Here is a 28,000-nt window from a genome sequence, read left to right on the forward strand (position 1 = left end):
CATCGAAACATTTCACTTTAGCACCAATTGAAGGAAAATGGTAAACAAATTTAGGTACTATTAGTAATAACATCATAAGAAATAATTAAAATGAAAGTGAATTGGTAAAAAAGAGAAAAGAGAAATGAAGCGTGCAAAAAGACTTGAATTCTTCCAAACTGAATATTTAAATGTGGACCGCCTAGTGTCAAAAGGATTTTATTTATTACCTCAATCACAGGAAGACAAGGCCACACAAAAGGTAGTCTTTTATTTTATTAAATAGTGCTCACTTCGTTCATTTTGGCGTTAATATCAAAGCCCTTGATGAACTCTTAACTATTTAGAATATATAATTAACTATTCGAAACCGAAACTTAAAAAACGAAATTTTAATACCAATAGTTACATCAAAAGAATCAGCTTATTATGCTGATTAAATAAAAAACCAAAAAAAAAATTTCAAACTGAAAGCAAGGAGCGATGTTAAAACTTAAAACGAACAGAAATTACTCCGCATATGAAAGGGGCTGTTCCCTCCTCAGCACCCTGCTCTTTACGCTAAAGTTTGACTCTTTCTCTTAACTCTACTTTTAAAACAGTAAAAAACTTCAGCGTAAAGAGCGGGACGTTGAGGAGGGAACAGCCCCTTTCATATACGGAGTAATTTCTGTTCATTATAAGTCTCAATATCACCCCTTACTTTCAGTTTAAAAAACTTGTTTTTATATTTAATTTCTGAACGTTTTTGAATTAATGCATGTTTTGATTTTGGCTCTCCGCACATTAATAATGGAAACGAAATTTGCATATTAATTTATTTTTTTTGCTAAATAGCTTTCTCATAGTTTCGATCGGACGATTTTGAGAAAAAAGGAGCGGGGGAGGAGGCCTAGTTACCCGCGAATTTTGGTTACTTTGAAAGGTAACTAGAACTTCTATTTTTTTACAAATGTTTTTATTTGTAAAAATATACGTAACTTACGAATTAACTTGCGTAACGAACTTCTATATTCGTATGTTTTTACTTCGTATATGAGGGGGTTCACCCCCTCGCCAATACCTCGCTATATACAGTAAAGCTTAAATTTTGTCCCAATTCCTTAAGAACGACCCCTGAATCACGAAGACCGTAGAATAAATAATTAAAATTACTGAAAATACTTTAGCGTAAAGAGCGAGATATTAGGAGGAGGTGAGACCCTCATGTACCTAATAATTTCTGTTCGTTTTAAGTTTTAATGCTGCTCCTTACTTTCAGTTGAAAAAACCTTTTCATATGTATTTTTTCATTTTTCCTAACGCTAGAAAATCCTGCACCCCCTTCATGGAAATTCTCTTCCCCCATGACAAATTCCTCTATAGAAAGTTCCCCCACATAACCCCTCCCCTCAAACCCTCCCCCGAACCAAAAAAATCCCCCTGAAAACGTCTGTACACTTCCCAATAACCATTATTATATGTAAACACTGGTCAAAGTTTGCAACTTACAGCCCCTCCCACGGGGACTGTGGGGGAGTAAGTCATTCCCAAAGACACAGTTATTAGGTTTTTCGACTATGCTTAATAAAATGGCTATCTCAGAATTTCCCCAGGGACCGAGGGGGATCAATTCGTCCTCAAAGACAGTTATTTGAGTTATGTTGAACAAACATAACTATGTTTGCGACTATGTTGTTCAACCCGACTATGTTGAACAAAATAGCTATCTCAAAATTTTGATCCAGTGACTTTGGAAAACAAATGAGCGTGGGAGGGGGCCTAAATAACCTCCAATTTTTGGTCGCTTAAAAAGGGCACTAGAACTTTTAATTTCCGTTAGAATGAGCCCTCTCGCGACATTCTAGGACCACTGGGTCGATATGATAACCCCTGGGGAAAAAAAACGACAAAAAAACAAAAAAACACGCATCCGTGATCTGTCCAGTGGCAAAAAAAAAATGCAAAATTCCACATTTTTGTAGATAGGAGCTTGAAACTGCGGCAAAAAAAAAATGCAAAATTCCACATTTTTGTAGATAGGAGCTTGAAACTGCTGCTATAAGGTTCTCTGATACGCTGAATCTGATGATGCGATTTTCATTAAGATTCTATCACTTTTAAGGGGGTTTCCCCCTGTTTTCTAAAATAAGGCAAATTTTTTCAGGCTCGTAACTTTTGACGGATGAAACTAAGCTTGATGAAACTTATATATTTAAAATCAACATTAAAATACGATTCTTTTGATGTAACAATTGATATCAAAATTCCATTTTTTAGAGTTTCGGTTACTATTGAGCCGGGTCGCTCCTTACTACAGTTCGTTACCACGAACTGTTTGATTCCAAATGTATAATATTCATCGAGTTTAGAGTTACCCATCAAAAGTTACGAGCCTGAGAAAAATTGCCTTATTTTTGAAGTAGGAGGGAAGCACGCCCTAAAATCCAAGGAATTTTAATGAAAATTTTCACACGCCATCATGTTCAGTGTACCAGAGAACCCAAATGTAGAAATTTAAAGCTCCTATTTGCAACGTGTTTGTCTTTTTTCAGAGGTGATCGTATTGAAATAATGGGTCCTAGAAGATTGGGAGTGGGTACATTCGAACTAAAATTAAAAGTTCTAGTGCCCTTATTAAGTGACTAAGAAGATTGGAGGGCAACAGGGCCCCCTCCAACGCCCATTTTCACCAAAGCTACCTGATCAAAATTTTGAGAGAGCCATTCTTTTCAGTATAGTTGAATACTGTCTTTAGTCTTTAGGTGTCTTTAGATTTAAAATTACCCCCCCCCCATAGTCCGTGGGGAGATGCCTTTAAGTTATGAAATTTGCCTATATAATATTTGTTATTGGGAAGCTTGCAGACGGGGGGGGGGTGAAGGGTGTTAAGCTTGGGGTGGGTTTCTACAGGAAGAATCTTCCTTGGGGAAGGGAATTTCTTGGGCTGGTAAATTTTCCAGGAAATATTGCAATGGGGGAATTTGACAGAATTACTATACGACATTCTTTTTAATTGTCTTACATTCTCTTTGCCAAATTTTTCATGTGGAGATGTTCTTGGGGAATTATCTGGGGGCTATTTCCCTAGTGTTTTGATTTCTGGGAAATAATTCTCACGGAAGGGGGCATTTCTACTGCGATCGAGAAACCAATTAGAGATTTAAGTCTTATTCAAATAAAAGAATGTTAAGGAGAATTTTTCAGCTTGAATCGTCCGCAAGCAACTTTACAGGGAGGGGAATTCTCAGCGAGAATAGAACTGTCTGGAGGGAATTTGACGGGTGAGGGTGCACTTTACATTGGATGAAATTTCCATGGAGGAATGTTCCGTGAGGGGGAGGGGTATATGTCATAGAGGGTGAGCCAGATTTACCGGCTTTATTGGAAAAACGATCAGAAATTATTCTATATTTGAAGGGTTGCCCCCTCCTCAGTACCTTACTCTTAACGCTAAAGTTTGATTATTTGTCCCAGTTTTTTAAGAGCGGGTACTGAAACACAGGGGCTGTTTCATTAGAATAGGAAGCTTTTTTTAAAAGTGCTAACAGCTTCAGCGTAAAGAGCAAGGTATTGAGGAGGGGTAATCCTTCCTATACAGAATAAATCTGCCAAAATTAGCGTTAAAACTTCTTTTTATTTTTCATGTGCTGTGAGCGAAATTCGAATTTGCATTAGTTGAAAAACGTCCAGAAATTAAATAAAACAAGAACATGTTTTTTTAACTGAAAGTAAGGAGCGACATTAAAACTTAAAACGAACAGAAATTATTCTGTATATGGAATGGACTGTCCCTTCCTCAACGCCTCGCTCTTTACACTAAAGTTTGACTCTTTGTCACAGCTCTACTTTCTAAGACAATAAAGACTTTTGTGTAAAGAGCGAGCCGTGGAGGAGGGGACAGTCCCTTTCGTATACGCAATATTTTCTGTCTGTTTTAAGTTTTAATGTCGCTCCTTACTTTTAATTAAAAAACTGTTTTATTGTTCAATTAATAATAAAAAAACTAAACATATTTGTTTTTTGGCGATCATAAAAGCAAGGCAAATCTCTGGGCTCTCTTCATAGGAGCAAAATCGAATCTTTAAATCACAGTCCCCAATAAGATGTCATATAAATGAATCCTAAAAGGAAAATTTAGCAAATCCTGATAAAAGCTGAAGTCAAAATGTATTACCATTTGAAAAACAAAAACAAAAAAACGTTGTCCTTTTTATAGGGAAACTTAACAAAATAGACAATGTGTTACTCATTTTCCAAGTAAAATCTCAATATAAAAAATTTATAGGGGCTGTCAATCAAAAACTTAGAAATATTCCCATGTCATCCCACGCAGGGATGTTGGGATCCTGCCAAGACTCTGTTTTTAATTGTCCGACGAAAGTCCATGAAAACCCACAAAAATAATCTCTTCAATGTAATATATTTTCCACCCGCAAATATTTAGTATTAGATTTTAATTCCAACTATTGCAACGTATACCAATGTTTTTAATCTAATGCAAACGTTTTTGACCTACACTTCAAAAGGGGGGCGTAGGAGCTACTTTCACCTCAAATCTGTAATATCCCTTTCATGGATCCATGAATTCTTGCCAAAAAACCTTGCAAAATAATTCTGTATAAAAATATTTAACGTTGTCAAGATAGGATTTAAACCTCGTTTATCGATAGTGTATAAAAAAAAGTGATTTTTAAGCGAAATGTACTTTTTCAGGGAGTGGTCCTGACGAGTAGAGGCGATCTGCACATTTTCGGACTAAAGAAAGGGGATATTACAATAGCGACAACGGTGTCCGTTGGTTCTTGTTCTGCATCTCTAGCGCTGGGAGGCGCTTCAGAAGGAGTGAAGAATAAAATATTCGTAGCAACAAAATGTGAAGTTAAAGGGTACACAAAGAAAGGGAAGAAATTTCTAGCATTTGTAACCAATTTAGGAGAAGCCGCTTCAATCGTCAGAGTAGAAGGTATTATCACGTTAACTCTAATATTATTTAACCGAAAACTGGAATAACAGTGGCTCAGTGCTTTTTGGATATACCACCAAGGACATAAAAAAATACCCCTGGGCCATCTTAAGTACATTCAGACCGGGATTTTCAAAATGTCTCTTTTGGTTGTTTCAAAATTATGAAGTTTAGAACAGTATCAAATTCTCGGTCAGTGTTGTCGTGTTGAACCGTAAAAATAAATAAGTAAAACTTATCAGTTAAATATGACAATGTCAATCAGCCAAATCAAGACAACTATGCCTTCAGAACAAGCTACACTTATTTCAGCTATTTGGTTCCACAGGTGCCGCAGCTTATTTATACTGATTTTCACCCAATTATATTTTTGTGTAAATTTGGCGTCCGCTACTACCAGGGGTGGATCTAGAGCAAAATCTTGGGGGAGGGGGCATTGTGACAAGGGCGTCAATTATAAAAATCTTGGGGGGGGGGGAATGTGACAAATGTGATCAATAATTGATAAAATTTACAAATTTATTCTATTACTTCTTACAAATTTATTCCAATTTATTACTTTGATCTACAACTTTTTCTTTCAGTTTTGAACCTAAAAGTGCTGGTGGATAATCAAAAAAAATAAAAAATAACTATGCAGCATTTTTTTTAAAACAAAAATGTGAAAATTTGGTCATATATACCAAAAATTGAAACAATGGACTCACTACAAAAAATTATACATTTACCTTAAAAAGAAACTTTTTTGGAAGATGACCCACTCCCCATGACAGTGAAATTTTCTGAACTATGAAACACAAAACTCTACTGCGACAGATGCACACAAACAAACATACACATACATACATACACACACTCACCCACAAACACACACATATATCATATCATATCTTTAAACGAGCAATTGTGCATGTATTTATTTATTTATATATACATTTTTTCTTGAAAACGGCCGCATACATTATTTCAAAATTGGCACCCTGGGAGTTACAGGTCCGAAAAAAAAAATCAAGATAGGTCACAAGTTAGAGAAAATTCGTTTAGAGCTTTATTTTTTGAAAGAAAAAATTTAAGAAAAACATTTAAATAGCATAATGAATTATGTCATTTTCCTCCCAGCAGTGGGCGTATCGTTTTTAGTATCTATTATGCATAGAAAATTACACAAGACGAAAAACTGCTCTGAACAGCTAAAGAAAAAGGCATGGAAAAAGAAACAGCAAAAGTCACTCTGAATTACAAAAAAAAATTTTACACAACGAAGTGTGCGTGAGCGGTTAGAAGACAAAGCAAAATTACAAGGGATTGAACGGACACGTTGTTTTAGCATGTGGGAGTCTGCAATTGATAAACAGAAAGGAGGAATTAATACTTAGTACCTATGGCCCGTGCAAAATTACACAAGATGACAAATGACTCTGAACAGCTAAAGAAAAAGGCATGGAAAGAGAAACAGTAACAAATCACACGAATTAGAATATTGCACAACGAAATTAAAGGGTAGTTTCAAACGGAAATGTGAATTAAAACTACAGAAGTAAACACGATAATTATGCTATTGCGGAATTTAGATGTTTCAGAAAATTATAATTGAATAAGAAACATCCTATTTTAGCGGCTGCAAAGGATAAGCAGGAAGGAGGGATTGAATTCATGACCAAATTTCACAATTAAACTGAAATCGTTGCCACCCTATGACTTAAAATTAATGAAGAAAAACATGATCATGCCAATGTGTATTTTAGATATTTAAGAGGAAGTAGGCATTGGAACCTTCCAAAGTAAGAGGAAGTAGGCATTGGAACCTTCCAAAGTCGGAGGTAACGATGCCCAAAAATAAAGACGAAATCTGCGATTAATGAAACACAAACAAGATGTGTGGCTAGAAGACATACGATAACACGCATCACTATGAAAATCAAATGAAAATACTGGACAACAAAATCTGCGATTAGGAAAAAAGCCACAGGAATGATTATATGAAATCTATGAAATGAAATAATAAAATGAAATGAAATGAAATATGAGATATTTCAAATGAAATAGCAAATGATATGAAATGAAATAGCAAATGAAACCTACAGTTATAAGAGAAGCAACATTGAGAACCACAAGAGTCCAAGAACAGAACAAATCCTACAAAATGGATGATTCTTTAAGGCATTAACAGGAAGTAGGAATTGAATCTCTCTAGAATTGTTTAGATTATGTAAATAAATTATTAGAGAATCATATATATATATATATAGTTTCTAGGCCTTTTGCCATAAATTCATCCTATGTAGTAAAAGAAAAGAACTGAAAAAAGCAGATAAATATATCAAAAATACATTTTTATACTCTGTATGCAAACAGGATTGCCAACTGGCGGGATTCCTTTATATTCCAAATTTTCGCTAAATTAAAGATTTAGCTGCAAAATTTGGCTTCTGATTAGACAATAATCTTTAAGCAATTAGCAGTCTTATAAAAAAAGAACTTATAAAAATACGAGTTCTTTTTTAGGAAAACATATAGGCCCGACTATTCCTCGGCCGTCATGACAACATGAGACACACTGGAAACGCCTCCTAGCCTGGAAAACAATTGCTTAGACTGGAAAAAATATTACTGTTGACCACTCTTTTCAGCACACAAAATCCGGCTGACCATTTTCTCAACCTTTTTCTTAAAGAACCGTAACTCGTTCCAGAATCTTTATTCAAAAAGACGAAGCATCAACATTCAAACTCAGAAAGACTTCTGTTATAATTCAGTCCAAGTATTCTGTTATAAGGAATGTTTCCTGAATAGGAGCAATAACCTTCTGGAAGAACACGGCATATTTGGCCTGATTGAATGCAAAACTCTTAAAAATTTCAAAAAATATTTTCTAAAACAAGAGCTAAGAGCTCATATGGCACTTGTGACGAGGCCGGAAGAGCCAAGAGCCAAGAGCTCATATGGCATGAGTTCTACCAGAATTCTAAGAATCAATAGATGGATTTAAAAGGAAAATCAGAGGCTTAATGCCGGTTGGGATTTAAAATAAGAGCTCTGAGACACGAAGTCCTTCTAAATATCAAAATTCATTAAGATCTGATCACCCACTCTTAAGTTAAAAATACCTCAATTTTTCTAATTTTTTCGAATTAAGACCCACCCCCTCAACTCCCCAAAGGGAGCGGATCCTTTTCAATTATGTCAATCACGTATCTCTTGTGCTTATTCTTCCCATCAAGTTTCATCCCGATCTCTCCACTCTAAGCATTTTCCAAGATTTCCGGTTTCCGAGATTTCTGTTTCCCCCCTCCAACCCCCATGTCCCCGGATCTGATTCGAATAGAAAATGCAGCATCTGAGACATAAAAGGTTTCTATATATCAAGTTTCATTAAGATCTGATCACCCATTCGTAAGATAAAGATACCTCAATTTTCACGTTTTCCAAGATTTCCGGTTTCCCCCTCCAGATCCCCCAATGTCATCGGATCTGGTTAGGAATTGGAATAAGAGCTCTGAAGCATAATATCCTTCTAAATATCAAATTTCATTAACATCTGATCACCCATTCGCAAGTTAAAAATACCTTATTTTTTCTAATTTTTTCGAATTAACCGTCCCCCACTCCCCCCCCAATGGTCGAATCGGGGAAACGAATTTTTATAATTTAATCTGGTCTGTTCCCTGATACGCCTACCAAATTTCATCGTCCTAACTTATCTGTCGACATACCGACTGAATTTGCGATCGCTATATGTCACTTGGTTAATACCAAGTGCCATAAAACAGTGCATTCTATATGAACTATGTCGTTCTTAGCGGTACTATCAGCGATGATTTAATCCTCCTTTAATTCTTTAGGAAATTGTATCAAGTTCGAACATTTTTTATGTGTATGTACTTCTTTTAAGGCAGCGTCATTGGGCTATCTAATAAAAGTCAAGCTGACTACTACTACTACTACTAACAACTCACAGCAGCACCAAGCCGCCTGAGGCCAACACAGCTAAGCACGCTCCTCTTCCATTCCAATCTATTCATAGCCTTCCTTTTTATACCCTCCCATGAGGTTTCCATTTCCTTTAAATTTTTCTTTATGACATCCTCTCACCCCAGACGAGGATGACCTGCTTTCCGTTTAGCCCTAGACGGTTGGCCGAAAAGGACAATCTTCGGCAATCTTTCATCCTTCGTCTGCAGAACATGCCCTAGCCATCTCAACCGTTCTTTCATTATAGCCCTGGAAAGCAGGACTGAACCACATTTTTCGTAGAGCCTACTGTTTGAAATAATGTCGGTCAGCCGGGTACCCAGAACAATCCGTAGGCAATTTCTCTGGAAAACATCTAGTAAATCTTCATCCGCTTTTCGGAGCTCCCATGCTTCAGAGCCATATTTGACCACTGTTATCACTGTACCTTCCAAAATTCTAATCTTGGTTTGCAGACTCATCTTCCTATTCTTCCAAACTTTTTTTAACTGTTAAAAAACGCTCAAAACCTTTTCGTCTTTAATTATTCCTAGCCTTAGTGACTTAGTCTTTTTAAAATTAATTTTCAAACCTATTTTCGCACCCTGAACCAACAAAACCTCTAAAAGTTCATTCATTTTGCTCAAACTTTCATCTAGGATGCACATATCAACAGCATAATCAAAGTCCAGGAGAGTTTTTCCTTCCAGTTTGATTCCGTGGTCTCCAATTGGCTTTCCTGTGCTCCTTAAGAGAAAGTCCATCAAAGTGATCCATATAAAGGGGATAGAATAAAACCATGCTTAACTCCCGATTTAATACAAAACCAGCTGCTAACCTCATTTCCTACCTTAACCGCAGCAGTGTTATTCTCGTAGCACTAATCACTTCAATGTATTTGTTTGGTATACCATTCAAGGATAAGACCTTAGCTAAAGCTCTTCTATCAACAGAACCAAACGCTTGCTCATAATCTATAAACCTAAGGACCAAGGGTGTTTGACAACTAACGCAGTTCTCAATTATTAACCCAAGAGTGAAAATTTGTTCGACACATCCTCTACCTTCTCTAAAACCACACTGTTTTTCTATTAAAACTTCATCTGTAGCACCTCTCAGTCTAAAAAGTAATATATTAACAAGGAATTTACCCCCTACAGAGACCAGACTAATGCCTCGATAATAACGACACTCACTCTTATCACCTTCCTTATACAGTGGTTTAATTAAGGTTTTCCTGAAATCATTAGGTACTTCCCTTTTTTCAAAAATCATATTCATAGCCTTCAGTAACTTATTTCTAACCTCAGAGCCACCATATTTACGAAACTCATTTACCACACTATCAGCACCTGAAGCCTTATTATTTTATAATCCTTTTAGTACTGTCACTAATTCTTCCGCACAAAACAAAACTTCCTTCATATCCAAGGTATTACGAACTTTTTCATTTTCCTCTATATATTTTCCTGCAAATATATCTCGGTTTAGAATATTCTCAAAATGTTCTGCCCACCTCTCTTTAACTCTTTCCTAATCATTAATTGTGGCCCCGTTCCTATCTTTAACTGGTACAAGTCCGGATTGACTACCCTCTCTCAATTTATTAACATGGCAGCACAATATTTTACTATTATGCCGTCTAGCTGCATCTTACAGATCATCGGCAATTTTATCCATGGCCTCCACTTCACACCTCCTTAGTTCATATTTTAATGTTTTCCCCACTTTCTTTACATTCGTCTTGTTTTTATGTGATCTATCCCTCAGATAATTCTTATACAAACTCATTCTGCTCTATATTAAACATAAAGCTTTTTCACTAATATTCTAAGCTGCAGTCTTAACTTTCTTCCCTAAGACACCGTCAGCAACTTCAAAAATTTTTCCAACTATCTTCCACATTGTCAAATTTTAAACTCTCAAGTTTAGTATTAACTGTTCCTGGAAAGTTTTTCTCAAGTTTTCATCCTGGAGTCTACCAACAACATAACTTCCCGGGAGGTAGTTACCCTTCCGAAGTTTCAGCTTTAAATTAACCATAGACACTACTAAATGGTGATCTTTACTTTTAACATCAACAACCACATTCCTATATAGCCTACCCTAGTATCTTGTATTGATCCTGCTAGTCTTCGGTTTACTTTTATATCAAACAGTTCGTGGTAACGGACTGTAGTAAGGAGCGACCCGGCTCAATAGTAACCAAAACTCTAAAAAATGGAATTTGATACCAATAGCTACATAAAAAGAATCGCATTTTAATGCTGATTTTAAATATATAAGTTTAATCAAGTTCAGTCTTACCCATCAAAAGTTACGAGCCTGAGAAAATTTGCGTTATTTTAGAAAATAGGGGAAAACACCCCCTAAAAGTCATAGAATCTTAACGAAAATCACATCAACAGATTCAGCGTATCAGAGAACCCTATTGTAGAAGTTTCAAGCTCATATTTACAAAAATGTGGAATGTTGTATTTTTGCCAGAAGGCAGATCATGGATGCGTGTTTATTTGTTTGTTTTTTCTCAGGGGTGATCGTATCGACCCAGTTGCCCTAGAATGTTGCGAAAAGGCTCATTCTAACGGAAATGAAAAGTTCTAGTGCCCTTTTTAAGTGACCAAAAAATTGGAGGGCACCTAGGCCCCCTCCCACGCTAATTATTTTCCCAAAGTCAACGGATCAAAGTTCTGAGATAGCCATTTTATTCAGCGTTGTCAAAAAACCTTATAACTATGTCTTTGGGGACGACTTACTCTCCCACAGTCCCCGTGGGAGGGGCTACAAGCTACAAACTTTGACCAGTGCTTACATATAGTAATGGTTAATGGGAAGTGTACAGGCGTTTTCAGGAGGATTTCTTGGTTAGGGGAGGGGTTGAGAATAGGGGGATATGCTGGGGGAGCTTTCCACCGAGGAATTTGTCATGGGGGAAGAAAATTTCCATGAAGGAAGCGCAGGATTTACTAGCATTATTTAAAAAAAAACAATGAAGAAATAAATATGAAAAAGTTTTTTCAGCTGAAAGTAAGGAGCAGGATTAAAACTCAAAACGAACAGAAATTATTACCCATATAAGGGGCTCACCTCCTCCTAATACCTCGCTCTTTACGCTAAAGTATTTTTTAGTAATGTCAACTATTTATTCAACGGCTTTTGTGATTCAGGGGTAATTCTTAATGAATTGGGACCAAATTTAAGATTTAGTGTAAAGAGAGAGGTATGACGAGGGGGCGAACCCTCTCATATATGTAATAAAAACATGAGAATAAAAAGTTCTTTACGTAAGCTAATTTATAAGTTACGTATATCTTTTACTAATAAAAAGATTCGTAAAAAATTAAAAGTTCTAGTTGCCTTTTTAATTAACCAAAAATTGGAGGGCAACTAGGCTTCCTCCCCCGCTCTTTTTTTCTCAAAATCATTCGATCAAAATTATGAGAAAGCCATTTAGCCAAAAAATAAATATGCAAATTTCGTTTTAATTATTCCTCTGCGGAGAGCCAAAATCAAAACATGCATTGATTCAAAAACGTTCAGAAATTAAATAAAAAAAAACAAGTTCTTTCAACTGAAAGTAAGGAGCAACATTAAAACTTAAAACGAACAGAAATTACTTCGTATATGAAAGGGGCTGCTTCCTCATCAACGCCCCGCTCTTTACGCTAAAGTTTTTTTACTGTTTTAAAAAGAAGAGTTGAGAGAAAGAGTTAACCAAAAAATTTCTACCTGGAACCCTGTCTATTTGCTCCTGTAACTGTAAGTATAATTCATCTGAGTCACTAGTATCTCCGTCAGTCGGTTCAAAGGGACATATACTACTATAACTGATACCCTGAACTTTTTAGTCATAAAAAGAGCAATTAGTATTCTATTATTAATACCTTCCCAGCCTAAACAAGACTTAGCAGCTTCCTTATTCATCATGAACCCTACTCCTTATCTACGTACCCTATCTTTCCTGCCTTAGTAAACAAATTCTATATCACCTAATTTCATGCTTCCTACCCCTGGGATATGAGTTTCTGAAAATCTACGAATTATCTACTTTGATCCGAAAATGAAACGAACCAAATATTCGCCTTTTTTCATCAGACGGCCGGAAGTCCGGCTTCCAAAGCATAACTTAACTCCAGTCAATACCTAATAGTTTACATCACCCCAGAAATTATTTCCAGGTGCAGAACTAGTCGTCTGTAGCGGAAATATCTACAATCATTATCACGACTGTCGAGACATGAACTACGTCGTCCTTGGCGACACCATCATTGATGCCTTAATCCTTCCTCTTTCAAAGCTACCTTCATTACTATCCATTCTGGCTTGCCAAGACAGGACACTATGTTCAATTAAGGATTCAAAAATAAGAGATAAGTTGGAATGTCCTGCAGCGCCGTGTGTGCTTCATCTACTCAACAACGACGGAGGAGAAACAGGGGAGGAGGTTCTCTGTGGAATGAAAGATGGAACATTGGGATTATTCCAGTTTAGCAGGATAAGAGGCACTTTAACCTGGTGCCTAGACCCAAGGTGAACATCTTTTTGCATTATTACTCCTTTTCAAGCATTAAGGTTCTTGCTCTCTTTGCAGGATTTGTACACCGTTTTCTGTGCTCTTACTTCAACGTCAGAAGGCAATTTTGACATGACCCGATAGCTGAGATTTAGCTATTTCCACCAACCGAATAAGAACATTACAGTTCGTGGTAACGAACTGTAAGTAAGGAGCGATCCGGCCCAATAGAAAACGAAACTCTAATAAACAAAATTTTGACATCATTACATCAAAAGCATTCAATTTTTATGGTGATTCCAAATACATAAAATTCATTAAGTTTAATGTTATCTGAATTTTGAAAAAGGGGGAGAACATACAAAAAAACAAAAACAAAACAGAGAATCTTAACGACAATCCCAACGTTAGATCAAACATATCAGAAAACCCTACCGTAGAGGTTTCAAACTCCTATACGAAAATGTAAAATTTCGGATTTCTTGTCAAAAGAAAGATCATGGATGCGTGTTTTTTAAGGGAGAGGAGTTTCTTCCAGGGGCAATTCCTATTGAACCAACGATCCCAGAAGATTGGAAGAGGGATCGTTCGAATGGAAATCAAAAAATCAAAAGCCATTTTTAAGTGACCAAAAAGACTGGAAGGCATGTAGCCCGCCTCCCACACCCGCTTTTCTGTAAGAAATTTGATCAAAATTTTGAGATAGCCATTTGAATTAGCACAGTTGAAAGGTCCAAGAGCTATGCCTTTGGGGACGATAAGACCTCCCATAATCTCCGGAGAAAGGGCTGCAAGTTGCACAATTTGCCCTTCGTTCACAAATACAAAGAGCACATCCAGGATTTTTTCTTTTTTACGGAGATCAAACCCCACACTCACCCCCCGAAACAGCCTTGACATATAGTATTTGTTATTGGGAAATATAGCTTTTTTCGGCAAGGGGGGGGGCTGTCGAAGGGATTTTACACGAGGAATTTTTATGTGGAGAGGAAATTTTCCGGGGGAGTTTTCCTAGGGAAGGAGGAAGAATATCTCCTGGCATGATTTGAGATAGAGTCAGAAATTTCCTGAATTCTTGCTCTTTACGCTAAATTTTGAATTTTTATCAGAATTCTTTAAGAAAGACAGATCAAACACAAGGATCGTTGAAATTGAATTAAATAAAAAAACGTGCCTCTTCACCTACAGTAAGGAGCAGCATTAAAATTTAAAACGAACAGAAATTATTACGTATAAGGAGGGGGGTTGCCCTCACGTCAATGCTTCGATCTTTACGCTAAAGTTCGAATTTTGTTCCAATAAATTAAGAATGATCCCTGAATCACAATGGCCGTTTAATTAGGATAGATAGCTCTTTTGAAAGTACTGAAAAAAAAACTTTAGCGTAAAGAGCGAGGTATTGACGAAGAGGCAAACCCCCTCATACGAGTAATAATTTCTGTATTTTTAAATTTTAATGTTGCTCCATACTTGCAGTTGAAAAATTTGTTTTTTTTTATAAATCTAATTTCTGATCGTTTTTTAAATGAGGCTTCGTGGAAAATTTCTGTCCCCCACGAAAAATCCTTCCATAGAAAGATCCTCCCACGTAACCCCCAGCTCCTGAGCCCTACCAGAAAAAAATCTCCATGAAAACGCCCCTATACTTCCCAGTAATCAATACTACATGTAGACTAAACAATGGGCAAAGTTAATAACTTGCAGCCCTTCCCCTGGGGACTGTGAGGGATTAAGTCATGCTCAAAGACATAGTTATTAGATTTTTATATTATTTTGAACAAAATGGCTGTCTCAAAATTTTGATCAGGTGACTTTGGCAAAGAATGAGCGTGGGAGGGGGCCTAGCTGCCCCCCCCCCCCAACGTGTTGTCACATAAAAAGGGCACTAGAAGTTTTAGTTTCCATTCGAATGAGTCCTCTCACGATGTTTTAGGACCAATGGGCTGATATGATCGCCCCTAGCCCCTTTGAAAAACAACAACAAATAAACATGCATCTGTGATCTTCCTTCAGGGAAAAAATATAAAAATTCCACATTGTTGCAGATAGGAGAAACTTGTACAGTAGGGTTCTCTAATACACTGAATTCGATGGTGTGATTTTCATTAAGGTTCTATAGCTTTAAGGGGATGTTTCTCCCTTTTTTCGAAAATAAGACATTTTTTCTCAGGTTCGTAACTTTTGATGGGTAAAACTAAACTTGATGAAACTTATATACTTGAAATCAGATTCTTATCTGAATCTGATATGAAATCTGATTCATAAAAATCTGATTCTTTTGATGTATCTATTGGTATCAAAAGTCCGTTTTTTAGATGTTTCAGTTACTATTGAGCATGGTCGCTCCTTACTTACAGTTCGTACCACGGATTGCTTGATGAGAATTACCTTGAAAAACTTTAAGACTTTAGCATAAAGACCGGGGGTTGGGGAAAGGGGGAGCAACCGTAATCGGAATAGTTTCTATTCGTCTATTTTTAATGTTGCTCCTTACTTTCAGTTGGAAAAACTTGTGTGTGGATCAATTTATCTAATGTTGCTCCTTACTTTCGGTTGGAAAAACTTGTTTTTTGTTTAATTTGTAAGAAGGTACGAAGCTTATTTGACTGCAAATATATTTCTGGTAAATTTTGATTTTTTTTTTAGCTTTTAATTTGAAGTTTCATTATACCTTTGATTGGCAATGTTCCTTATTTTCTTTCTTTCGAATTTTCTGAAATTTTGCGCATATATAGGGTTTGGCCCTTGATGTATTAAATAAAAAAACAAGTTTTTTAACTAAAAGTTTAAACGAGCAGAAACATAAAACGAACAGAAATTATTCCGAATATGAAGCGTAAAAAGAGCGTAAAGAGCGGGGCGTTGAGAAGGGGACAGCCCTTTTTGTATACGGAATAATGCAGTTTTAAGTTTGTCGCTCCTTATTTTCAGTTAACTTGTTTTTTATTTAATTTCTGAACGTAATTAATACACTCATCGAACAAGAATAATTAAAACCAAATTTGAATATTAATTTTACTTTTTTTTAACTAATAATAACCTTATAATAACCTAAATTTGATTTTTATTCCAGTTGTTTAAGAATGACTCCTGGATCACAAATGCTGTTTAATTAGAATAATAACCTCTTTTAAAAAATAAAAAATAAACTTTAGCGTAAGAGCGAGCTGTTGAGGAGAGGTAAGCCATCTCATATACGTAATATTTTCTGTCCGTTTTAAGTTTTAATGTTGCTTCTTACTTTCAACTGAAAAAACTTGTTTTTTATTTAATTGCTGTTCGATTTTTAAATAATGTCGGGAAATCCAGCTCCCCCTCCATGGAAAGATTCTCCCACATAATTAAAAATTAGCGATATTTGCGGAACTAATTTTGCAAGGCATAGTAACAAAAAGGCCAGAGCGGTCGAAACTATTGTTATGAAAATGAAAGTCACAAGTTGGGCAATTCTCAAATGACGGAAATGAATGATATAAAAGATCTTTAAAAGATATACGTAACAATTTGTGTTCGTTTTAAGTTTTGATGTTATTCCTTACTTTCAGTTGGAAAAAACTTGTCGTGTTTTGTTTATTTTTTTTTACTTAACAACAACAACATGCCGAAGACATACAATATCTCTGGTTCATTATCACATAAAAATCATAGCTATGAAGCTCCTTAAGGTAAAATTAAATGCTAAGATTTAAGAAAAAAAAGAAACAAATTATTTCTTATACCGGCCATTATTTAACAAAATTCGAACTTTAGCGTAAAGAGCAAGGTATTGATGAGAGGGCGAATTTCCTCACATACGTAATATGAGCGAGGTTCATCCCCTCATAAATACCTCACTCTTTACGCTAAAGTTCGAGTTTTGTTCCAATTCTTTAAGAATGACCCCTGAATCACAAAGGCCGTTTCACCAGAATACATGGCCATTTTCAAATTATTTAAAACACTTTAGCGTCAAGAGCGAGGCATTGACGAAGGGACGAACCCCCTCTCGTTTTAATTTTCAATGTTACTCCTTACTTTCATTTGAAAAAACTTGTTTTTTATTTAATTTCTGATTAATTTTTTAAGTTATGCTGTGAAGTCCAGCACTCCTTCATGGCAATTCTCTTCCCCCCAAAAAATCCTCCATGGATCCTCCCACGTAACCCACCCCCACCAGAAAACATCCCCCTGAAAACGTATGTGTACTTCCCAATAACCAATACTATATGTAAACTTGCGTGTTTATAACTTGCAGCCCTTCCCCGGGGACTATGGGGGATTAAGTCGTCCTCAAAGACATAATTATTAGATATTCCGACTATGGTAAACAAAATGGCTATATCATAATTTTGATCCGGTGACTTTGGGAAAAAATGAGCGTGAGAGGGGGCGTAGTTGCCCTCCAATTTTTCGGTAACTTAAAAAGGGCATTAGAACTTTTAATTTGCTCTCGAATGAGCCCTCTCAAGAAATATAGGACCACTTGGTCGATACGTCACCCTGGAAAAATAAAACACGCATTCGCGATCTTTCTTCTGGCAAAAAAAATACAAAATTCCAAACCTCTACAGTAGGATTCTATGATACGCTGAATATGATGATGTGATTTTTATTGATATTCTATGGCTTTTAGGGGATGTTTCCCACTTTTTAAAAAATAAGACAAATGTTTTAAGGCTCGTAACTTTGATGGGTAAGACTAAACTTGATGAAACTTATATATTTGAAATCAGCATAAAAAACCTGATTCTTTTGATGTATCTATTGGCATCAAAATTCCGTTTTTTAGAGTTTCGGTTACTATTGAGCCGGGTCGCTCCTTACTTACAGGTCGTTACCACGTCCTGTTTGATACTTAAGCATGTCCAGCTGTGACCCAACTTACAGGCTGGAGAAAGAAGGGAAGAGCGGTTCCGGAATCTGGTCAATTGCATTGTGCCAAGTTCCTAGTTGTGTCTGTTGGAGATCAAGCACTAAACTCTAAAAACGATGGAAAGGGGGTTCCTTAAATGCATGTCGTCAGTAAAATGACCAGAAGGTATTACTGAACTTTGACATAATAAACGTTTTATCCAGTATTTTAGCCTTTCTGAAGTTAAGGGCCAATTCAACTTTTTGCGCGGAAGAGGGGTGGGCTAACACCCCTCTATTGTAGTCCACACATATTTCAGAAAGGGCCGTGGGATATCAGCTAAACAAATTATGCCGAGTGCTTAATTTTTCGTTTTAATCTAGAAATTAAATACAAAGTTTTTTAATTGAAAGTAAGGAGCGACATTAAAACTTAAAAAGAACAGAAATTTATATGAAAGGGGCTATCCTCTCCTCAACGCCTTACTCTTTACGCTAAATTTTTTTGTTGTTTTAAAAATTAGAGTCACGAAAAAGAGTTAAACTTTAGCGTAAAGAGCGGGGTGTTGAGGATGGGAAAGTCCATTTCATATACGGAATAATTTCTGTTCGTTTTAAGTTTCAATGTCACACCCTATTTTCAGTTAAAAAAAAAACTTTTTTTATTTAATTTCTTAACGTTATTAAATTAATACAGGTTTGGATTTTGGCTCACCGTGCATGAATAATTAAAACAACAATTTTGCATATTAATTTTACTTTTTTTTGGCTAAATAGCTTTCTCAAAATTTTGATCGGACGATTTTGAGAAAAAAGGGATGGGAGAGGGGGGCTAGTTGCCTCCAATTTTTTTCGGTTACTTTAAAAAAGGCACTAGATATTTAATTTTATTTATAAATATTTTCATTAGTAATAAATATACGTAACTTACGCAACAAACAATTATATTCGTGTATTTTTATTACGTATATAAGAAGACGCCCCCTCATCAATACCTCGCTCTTTGCGCTAAAGTTCGAATTTATTTCCAATTCTTTAAGAATAACCCCTGAATCACAAAGGGTTTAATTAGAATAAATAGCTCTTGTGAAAGTACTAAAAACAACTTTAGCGTAAAGATCGAGCTGTTCCCTCCTCAACCGCTCACGCTAAAGTTTTTCCTTGTTTTAAAAAGTAGAGTTGGGAGAAAAAGTCAAACTTTAGCATAAAGAGCGGGGCGTTGAGGAGGGGACAGCCCTTTTCATATACGGAATATTTCCTTTCGTTTTAAGTTTTAATGCCGCTCTTTACTTTCAGTTAAAAAACTTATCTTTTTATTTAAATTAAATTAAAAACCATGTTTTTCTTAAGTCTGTATTCATTTCAATAATAAATACTACGTGTAAACTATATGGACAAGTTCCACAACTTGTAGCCCTTTCTGGTACATGATATCTCCTAAACACCTCATTCTCCACGCTGAATCGCTATTTAGTACTTAAAAAAATATTTTTAATGTTCAATTATGTGACCCTTGTGTTTTGGGAGTCGCTATTAATAAATTGGCATAAAATCCAAACATTAGTGCGAAGAGCGTAATGTTGAGGAAGGGAAAATTCCCTTCATTTACGTAATAATTTATGTTAATTTTAAGTTTTTATGTTCTTCTTCACTTTCTTTTGTACAAAAAAAAAAGAAAAAGAAAAAAACTGACGTTTTTTAATGCTGGGAAATCTGGTTCCACCTCTACGGAAAATTCCCCCACCCAACGGCCATTTTTTCCTCCCGGACCCATCGCATTTTTCTCATATTTTTCTTTTGGTTGCTATTACATATATGGGATATATGAAACGTTCTTGCGTGTCAGTAGTCATTCTTAAATAATTGGAACAAAGTCAAACATTAGCGTAAAGAGTGAGATACTGAGAAGGGGGCAACCCTCTCATATAAATAATAATTTCTCTTCGTATTAAGTTTTAATGTTGTTCCTTATTTTCAGTAGGAAAAAACTTGTTGTTTTTTATTTCATACCAACCACAAGCCGAAGACATACAATATTTTTGATTTATTATCACAGAAAAATCATAGTTATGAAGCTGCTTAGAATAATATTAAATGCTAAGATTGCCCCAAAATAACACAAATAAATTATTGTTTTTATCGATATATTTAACAAAATTCGAACTATAACAAAAAGAGCGAGGTATTGACGAGGGGGATAACTCACTCATATGCGTAATATGAGGGGTTCGCTCTCTCGTCAATTCCTCACTCTTTACGCTTAAGTTTGAATTTTGTTCTCTTTTGCAATTACTAAGAATATATTAGCGTAAACAGCGAGGTATTGACGAGGGGGCGAACCCCTCATATACGTAATAGTTTCTGTTGGTTCTATGTTTTAATGTTGCTCCTTACTTTCAGTGAAAAAAAACTTTTTTTTATTCAATTTCTGATTGTTTTTTAAATAATGTTGTGAAATCCCGCGCCCCAAACATGGCAATTCTCTTCCTCCATAAAAAACTGCTCCATGGAAATATCCTCCCACACAGCCCTTTCCCCGATCCCCCTCCCATCAGAAAAAAATCCCCCTGAAAACGTCTGTATACTTCCCAATAACCAAGACTATATGTAAACAATAGCCAAAATTCATAACGTGCAGCCCTTCCCCTGGGGACCGTGGGGAATTAAGTCGTCCTCAAAGACAGTTATTAGATTTTTCGACTATGTTGAATAAAATGGCAATCTAAAAATTTTGATCCGGTGACTTTAGAAAAAACTGAGCGTGGGAGGGGGCCTAGTTGCCTTCCAATTTTTTGGTCACTTAAAAAGGGACTATAACTTTTAGATTCAATTGGAATGAGCCCTCTTGGAAAAAAAAAAAAAATAAACACGCATCCGTGATTTTTCTTCTGACAAAAAAAAATCTACAAAATTCCACATTTCTGCAGATAGGAGCTTAAAACCTTCACAGTAGGGTTCTCTGATACGCTGAATCTGACGGTGGGATTTTGATTAAGATTATCTCTTTTCTATTTCCAGGATCACAGACAACTGTCAATCAGGAATATCTGCAATTAGCTGCTACAATTTGACTAACAGCATCAATTCAGAAATTATAGTTGGACGGGAAGACGGAACTATCGAGATTCTTTCTTTTGAAAAGACAACGACAGAAACACCGACTCTGCTATATAACATCAGCTGCGGGGAAAGAATTGAATCAATCCAAGGTGGGATCTTATCACGCGCAGATCTGCCCGAAATTGTTGTGGCAACCCTGTCAGGTCGTATATTCGGATTATGCCAGCGTGATAAAGCTGAAATGGCGGAGCAAACAACGGTTCGGACAAAATCTGCACGGAATAAACTAGGAGTTTTGAAATCTGAGATTGAAGAGCTTGAGCTGCGATTGCGCCTAGAAAACCTGGAATCGTCTGATGAAGGCAACAATATACCAGGACAAAATGATACACTCAGTGGCGAGAATGAAAATAATTCCGATTTTCATTGCAACACGATTCTGGATAAAGGATATTTAAGACTAAAGACAGTAATAAGCGGTACCCTAATGGTAGAAAGTATCGTTCTGGTTTCTGAAAGGTCAGTAGTCTTTAGTATTCCTAGCCTAAAGGTTCAATTTTGCTGTAGCCTATTCCAAATTGAAAAGCTATCTACACTAAACAAAGCAAATATATCATTATTAAAGTCAATTTGGCTAAGGTTTTTGCTAAAACTTTTGTATGATATTTTTACATATTTTACTGGCGTTTAATTCATAATTAAATAACTAATAACTGGATATAATTTAATTGAATAATTAATAATTAAATAAAATTAATAATTAATTAACATAATTAAATAATTAATAATTAGTAACAATTATAATCAATTATAATTAGTAGCATAATTAAATAACTGGCGTTTAATTCATAATGGCATAATGTGTATTTGGCACAGATTGAATCAAATAAGCGTAAGCACTCAGAGAGGAAAGGACAGGGAAATATCCCCCCTTTAGCAGACATAATATATCACAAAAAATGGACAATTTTGTAACATTCAAAAAATATCACAATCTTCTTTATATGAGTTAAAAACAGCACCTTTTGACATGCAAGAATATTATATAACCAAACGTTTGGCCATAAAACCTCTATGCTTGATAAAGAAAATGATAGTTAACATTCCAGCTATGGGAACGAATCTAGTACTACTAGTACAAACAATTCACTGCAGCACCAAACCGCTTGAGGTCCACATAGCAGAGCACACCCTCTTCCGCCTCAATCTATTCAAAGCTTCACTCTTTACCCCCCTCTCATGAAGTTCCGAATAGGGATTGGCATCGTTATGTTTTTTCCACTATTTTCTGTTTTGTTTTTATTTTTAGAAAACAGAAAAAATACAAAACAGGTAGCTGTTTTTTCATTACCGTTTTTATTTTTGTTCCGTTTTTTTTTCTTATCGTATTTGCCGTTTCTGTTTTTTCTTCATTTTCTGTGTTTTGGTTGCGAATAGAATCATATCGCATTCTTGCGACTTAATATATATATATATATATATATATATATATATATATATATATATATATATATATATATATATATATATATACCTACTATACATACATTCTATACTTTACCCCATCCCCACCCTCTAATTATATGTTTCAAAGTATTTTGCCATGCGTCACACTTGTTTCAACCGGCGTTCCTGTAGAATTAAATTAATGCTTACAAAATAATGTATACAATTTGTGCCTATACAATGTGTATATACATGTATACATATTATGCTATATTGTGCTATATAGGTACTTATTTCTTATGCTCATCTTACTCAAGAAGTGAAATTAGGTTAAACCTAATGAAATATACCTAAGCATTATGAAAATATAATACTTTAGAAACAAATTTCGGCTATATATTTGCACGTTAGGGGGGAGGGGGGCAAAGTTGGAGCCAATTTTCACAAATCAAGTGAAAATGACAGTAAAGACAAAAAATGAGCCATTTGGTACCATAAAGGTTCTATTTAGTGCTATAAAATTACTAAAAAAGCAACTTTATAGCATTATAAAGATAAATACAAACTAAACTTTTGACAAGATTTAGGAAGAAAGTAAATATCAGCTGGGTGGGGGGTGCAAACTGGAGTCTCTTTGGTATTTTTTGGGGGAATATTCGGTCTTTTTATTTGATCTGTTTTATTAATCAACGTTTGTCAATGTTCATTTTACTTTCATAAACCTGAATAACGGAAAACGAGGAAATATCTGTTAAAACAGCCGTAAAAAAAGTCCGTTTCTGTTTTTCGATAAAAAAAAGAAAGAAAAAGAAACGGAATTCCGGTTTTCTTTCACCGTTTCTGTTTCTATTCCGTTCATTAATTACTGTTTTTTTTTTTACCGTTTCTGATTAAGCGAAAAACAGAAACGGTGTTAACCACTTAGTGCCGATTTCCTTTAGATTCTTTTTTATGATCTATTCCCACCCCCTTTTGGGGACGATCTGCTTTTCGTCTGACCTCATACAGATAGGGAAAACCACAACTTCAGCACTTTGTCACCCTTCATCAATAAAACGTGGTCTAGCTTACCATAACAATAATAAAGCGATTAATAAAACATGTGATTGTCCATGATGATTAGGAAACATCAGGATGCATCCGAGTAACATATTTCGCACTGGAAATAATTTCTAGGCTATATAGCTCATATTGACCTATCAGTATGAATTAATAGCATACCACCTATACAATTTGCAAATCTTTAGCTGTATTTAACAGGAAAATCTACCAAAAGTTTCTAGAGTCAATTTAACCACATCACAAAGGCCGTTAAGAGGGATAGACTTGGCCTTGGTCGGTTTAGTAAACATACGATACTTTTCTGGCAAAAGAGCTTTGTTCAAACGTAGCCTCCCATCTCTTCCCTGAAAACGGGCTAGATTTCCCAATAAAGAAAAAATTCTGCGGTGGCCCAGAGTCAAATATACGTTTTGGACTAGATTTGTTCCCATGTATTCTCGCTCTGCGTCTTTGGGCATCAACATTAATCTATGGTGTAAATTAATAGAAAAATTTTGTCGTAAGTAACACCTTACTCCTAACCTTCTTACTCGAAACCTATAGGATTTTTTTATTACCATGGGTGCCAAATTGAAGGTCACTCACCTCCTTCCTATGAATATCTGTCAATGCCCAGTCAATTTTAATAGTAAAATGAACATGATTGTTATTCATATTAACTCGATCCAATAAGGTTAAATCCTTCATACAAAATGTAGGAAATAGGTTAAAGAGGAGACAGACCACACAAGTGTGGAAATCTTTGGTTATTTCTCTTAGCTATTATCTTTTATACCAAATAGAGGTTAGGCCAACCATAAAATATATTTATCTACATTTGCTAGATGTTAAAGACATATAAAAAATATTATTCATTTGTTTATTGATATGGTTACTGAAGCCACAGTAACTACCAGCACCCAAAGCTTGACAAATATATTTTTTGAGACCAAATTGATCCAACAGAACGAAGAGAAAGAGTAAAAAGAAACTAATAGAATTAGGCCGATAGAGAATAAAATTAAAAATATTTTGGACCTAAACCTTAACCTCTTTTCAAGCCAAAAAATATAACTAAAAACATTTATGCTACAAAAATAAACATTTTCAGATTATTAGATATAAAATTCATAATATACAACGATGAGCGAAGTCCTGAAGAAACATAATAAATATAAAAAAACAAACTACAAAAAATTGTTTTGAAAATGGATCAGAAAGTACAAGTAATTTTTTATTTGGGAATCAATGAATAGGCCTATAAGTGAATACAAAAGGCGCAAAACATATTGAGCTTTACAAAACATAGATATCAAGTTGACCTGAGTTATAAACGCATAGATAAAAACAGAACTCAAGTTATGTAAATCCCAATCCGTTTTGCGCCCTTCGTTTTTACTTAGCCTACATTCATAGATTCTTGAGAAAAAAAAAATTCCGTTTAGTCCACTTTGAAGACGAGTTAGAAAAAAAAAATTAGATTTACTATTTTCGACTTGTTAGTCTTCTCTTAGACCAAATTTGACTTATCTAAGGCTAGTTGTTTTATTTCAACAAGGGAGATAAGTAAGTGAACATTTGGAAGTGGTTGAAAAGTGACTCACAAATTTATCAAATCTATTTGACAAAATTACAAACAAGTCGGTGAATTGAGGAAAACCAGTTAATAGAAAACAATAATTGGAAACACAACCGCTTCAAAACACCCAACTCAAGAACGCTTTGGTTAAAGACGAAGTGTAATTGTCGTTCCAGAATATCAACCACATTCTTGGTTTGCTTTTTTTCATATTGATTTAACCCTACTGTTTTTTTTGTTTTTATTTTTTAAATGCCTAGAGTCAATGCAATTTAATGAGTGTTTTATCATTTAAATGATACAATGGCAATATACTGTATCACCTGATACAATAGCACATATTGGATCTCCGTATAGCGGGAAACAACAAGAAGCAAAAGTTTTTTTTTAGGCAGATAGCAGAAATTTTGATAAAATAATGCAGATTTTGATCAATGATTCCTGAGATATTCCTACTAGGAAGTTTGCGGTTGAGTCACTAGCAGCTCAGTATCGTGTAAAAGGGTACCGTATACTGTGTGATGTACGGACGGTATTTCCAAAGACAAGAATTACTAGGAGTAAAATCCAATTAATAGCTTTAGATAAAAATTTATATTGTTTATGCAATTTTTAACTCTGTATTTTATCGCCTAAACAGTGACGTTTCATACAGTGGCGTAGTTAGCCATGGGGAAGGGTACAACTGCCCCTCCTAGACTCCATCCCCCAGAACCCAGTTTACCCCCCCCCCTCCAGCTGAAATGTAGTGTCTTCAAAAATATTACCTAATTAAGGAAAGCTTATATAACTCAAGCATCCACAGAAACAGGTCAGTCTCATTAGTATATCTTTGCCTATAGGGTACTATATGGCTCGATTTCCAGTTTTCCCTGTCAATTTTGCTCTATTTGGGAAAACGTGCTCCAACCCCCCCCCCCCCCAGAATTTTTACAAATTATGCCACTGGTTTCAAAACTTCAAAATCGTATTTTTTTTTTCTTTGTTATTATCATATTACATCAGTGAGTGCAATTACTTAAAAAATAGTGTGATTATGGAGAGAGAATGTTGGCCCAAAAAGCTTAATAGCTTCGCTATTTTTCACTTACCGTAAGGCTACTTACGTAAGGCTATTTTTCACTTACCGTACATGCAGGCAACATGGGATGTAAATCAAGAGTTTGTTCTTATAGCATTTTTTTTATTTAGATCACTTTTCTCAACGGTTGAGCTATTATTCCATTCTGAATCAAGCTTTCTAGACACAGATAGGGTGTGATTTTGAAATAGATAAGCATAAAAAACGTGAAAAACGTACAAGAACTAAGAATAATCGAGGTAAAATCACAGCAAGTTGAAAAACGAGAGAAAAATCCAATATTTTGACCAATACCACCGCTCAACCGTCCTCAGTGCGGACATCAAATGAAAAAGTATATGGATAAAAGTCCGCTCGACAATATAGAAAGACCACTCTTAAAAAACTAAACTATAATAGAAAGGGACGCTTTCTTCAGTATTACTTAATGCGTTCAATATATTTGTGCCTTGTCTCTTTATTTGTTCTCCTTCGTTTTCTCACTGTGTCATGGTTTTGACTAGTCTTTACTTTTAGCCCAATCAAAATCTACCAAAGTGATGATGAATATGACGAAGCAAATTCAAAATATGTGATCGATCCAGAAACACACACTTTTCATGCTGAATTTTTCCAGTCGTACCCAGAGGGAATTACAGGAAGTATAAAGGTTCTAATAGTACCAAGTTGTATATCACCCAAAGTCGCTATAAAAACGGAAATCACCCTGTTTATACTACCCTTCCACATACGAACCCAGGAGCCAATGACGAACCGGCCCTTTTGTGTCCTAGAAATTCGTGGTCTTTTCACCCAATGTGAAGCTCATAGTTGGCTCAAAGATGTTTCATTAGAAGTGCCCGAAAAAGTCCCTGTAGAAGAAGTGGCAACGCTGCATTTCATTTCAGTACTAACGGGAAATTTCGTAACGATAGACTATAGAAAAAATGAAATCGTACTCATTTCTAATGATTCAGGGACATTATGGTTCATTCAAGAATTTCTCATTAAAAAGTCGACAGCACTGAAATTTAATTTGACTTTCAATGACGCAGCCATTAAAGATGGTCTGAACAACATAGTTAAAATGTTAACCAAATTCGAAAATTCAGCACAAATAGAAAGTATGAATCAGCATCTAAATATGCTCACAGCAAATCAGACAGTAAAAGAGCTTCTAAACAGGGACTCAATTCCAGAAACAGATTGTAAACAAAAAACAGCGTATTTGAAAAAATACTTAATAAACTTTATAGTTTCTTCACACAGACTCCGAGGATACTCACTCAAAAAAGATAAAATAGAAAAGGTTCTAGAAATAATAAACAAACAGAATTATTCCCAACTGTTAGATTAATCATAATAGATTGCTTCTGAATACTTACATCGGTAGTATTGCGTTAAAAATATATAAAAAAAGATATAGATAATTGTTGTTTCTTTCTTTATTATTATTCAAATTACTCAGATATATTTTTATCCCAGACTGAACAAATAAGTCTACTAGGCCATCGTTCGTTAGAACTGAAAGATGTCGGTTCCTGATAAGAAAACTTAATATACATATATATATATATATATATATATATATATATA

General features: G+C 35.3%; 2 protein-coding genes across 5 annotated transcripts in view; one reads left to right on the plus strand and one right to left on the minus strand.

Annotated features, from left to right (window-relative positions):
- The window catches only part of LOC136034140 (titin homolog), a 166,138-nt gene that overhangs the window by 43,431 nt on the left and 94,707 nt on the right, over positions 1-28,000 (minus strand). The window lies entirely within an intron of this gene.
- LOC136034214 (Bardet-Biedl syndrome 7 protein homolog) lies at positions 1-28,000 on the plus strand. 2 transcript variants are annotated; one of them, XM_065715380.1, is made up of 5 exons: positions 1-40; positions 4,675-4,924; positions 13,054-13,405; positions 21,237-21,797; positions 26,942-28,000. In XM_065715380.1, exons 1-5 carry the CDS (start codon positions 38-40, stop codon positions 27,759-27,761), a joined length of 1,986 nt encoding a protein of 661 aa, XP_065571452.1. In that variant the 5' UTR covers positions 1-37; the 3' UTR covers positions 27,762-28,000. The 2 variants fall into 2 exon arrangements, with proteins under 2 accessions (XP_065571452.1, XP_065571451.1); XM_065715379.1 differs by having other exon boundaries at positions 16-241.

This window comes from Artemia franciscana, chromosome 12 (genome assembly GCF_032884065.1).
Source record: "Artemia franciscana chromosome 12, ASM3288406v1, whole genome shotgun sequence".
NCBI lineage: Eukaryota > Metazoa > Arthropoda > Branchiopoda > Anostraca > Artemiidae > Artemia > Artemia franciscana.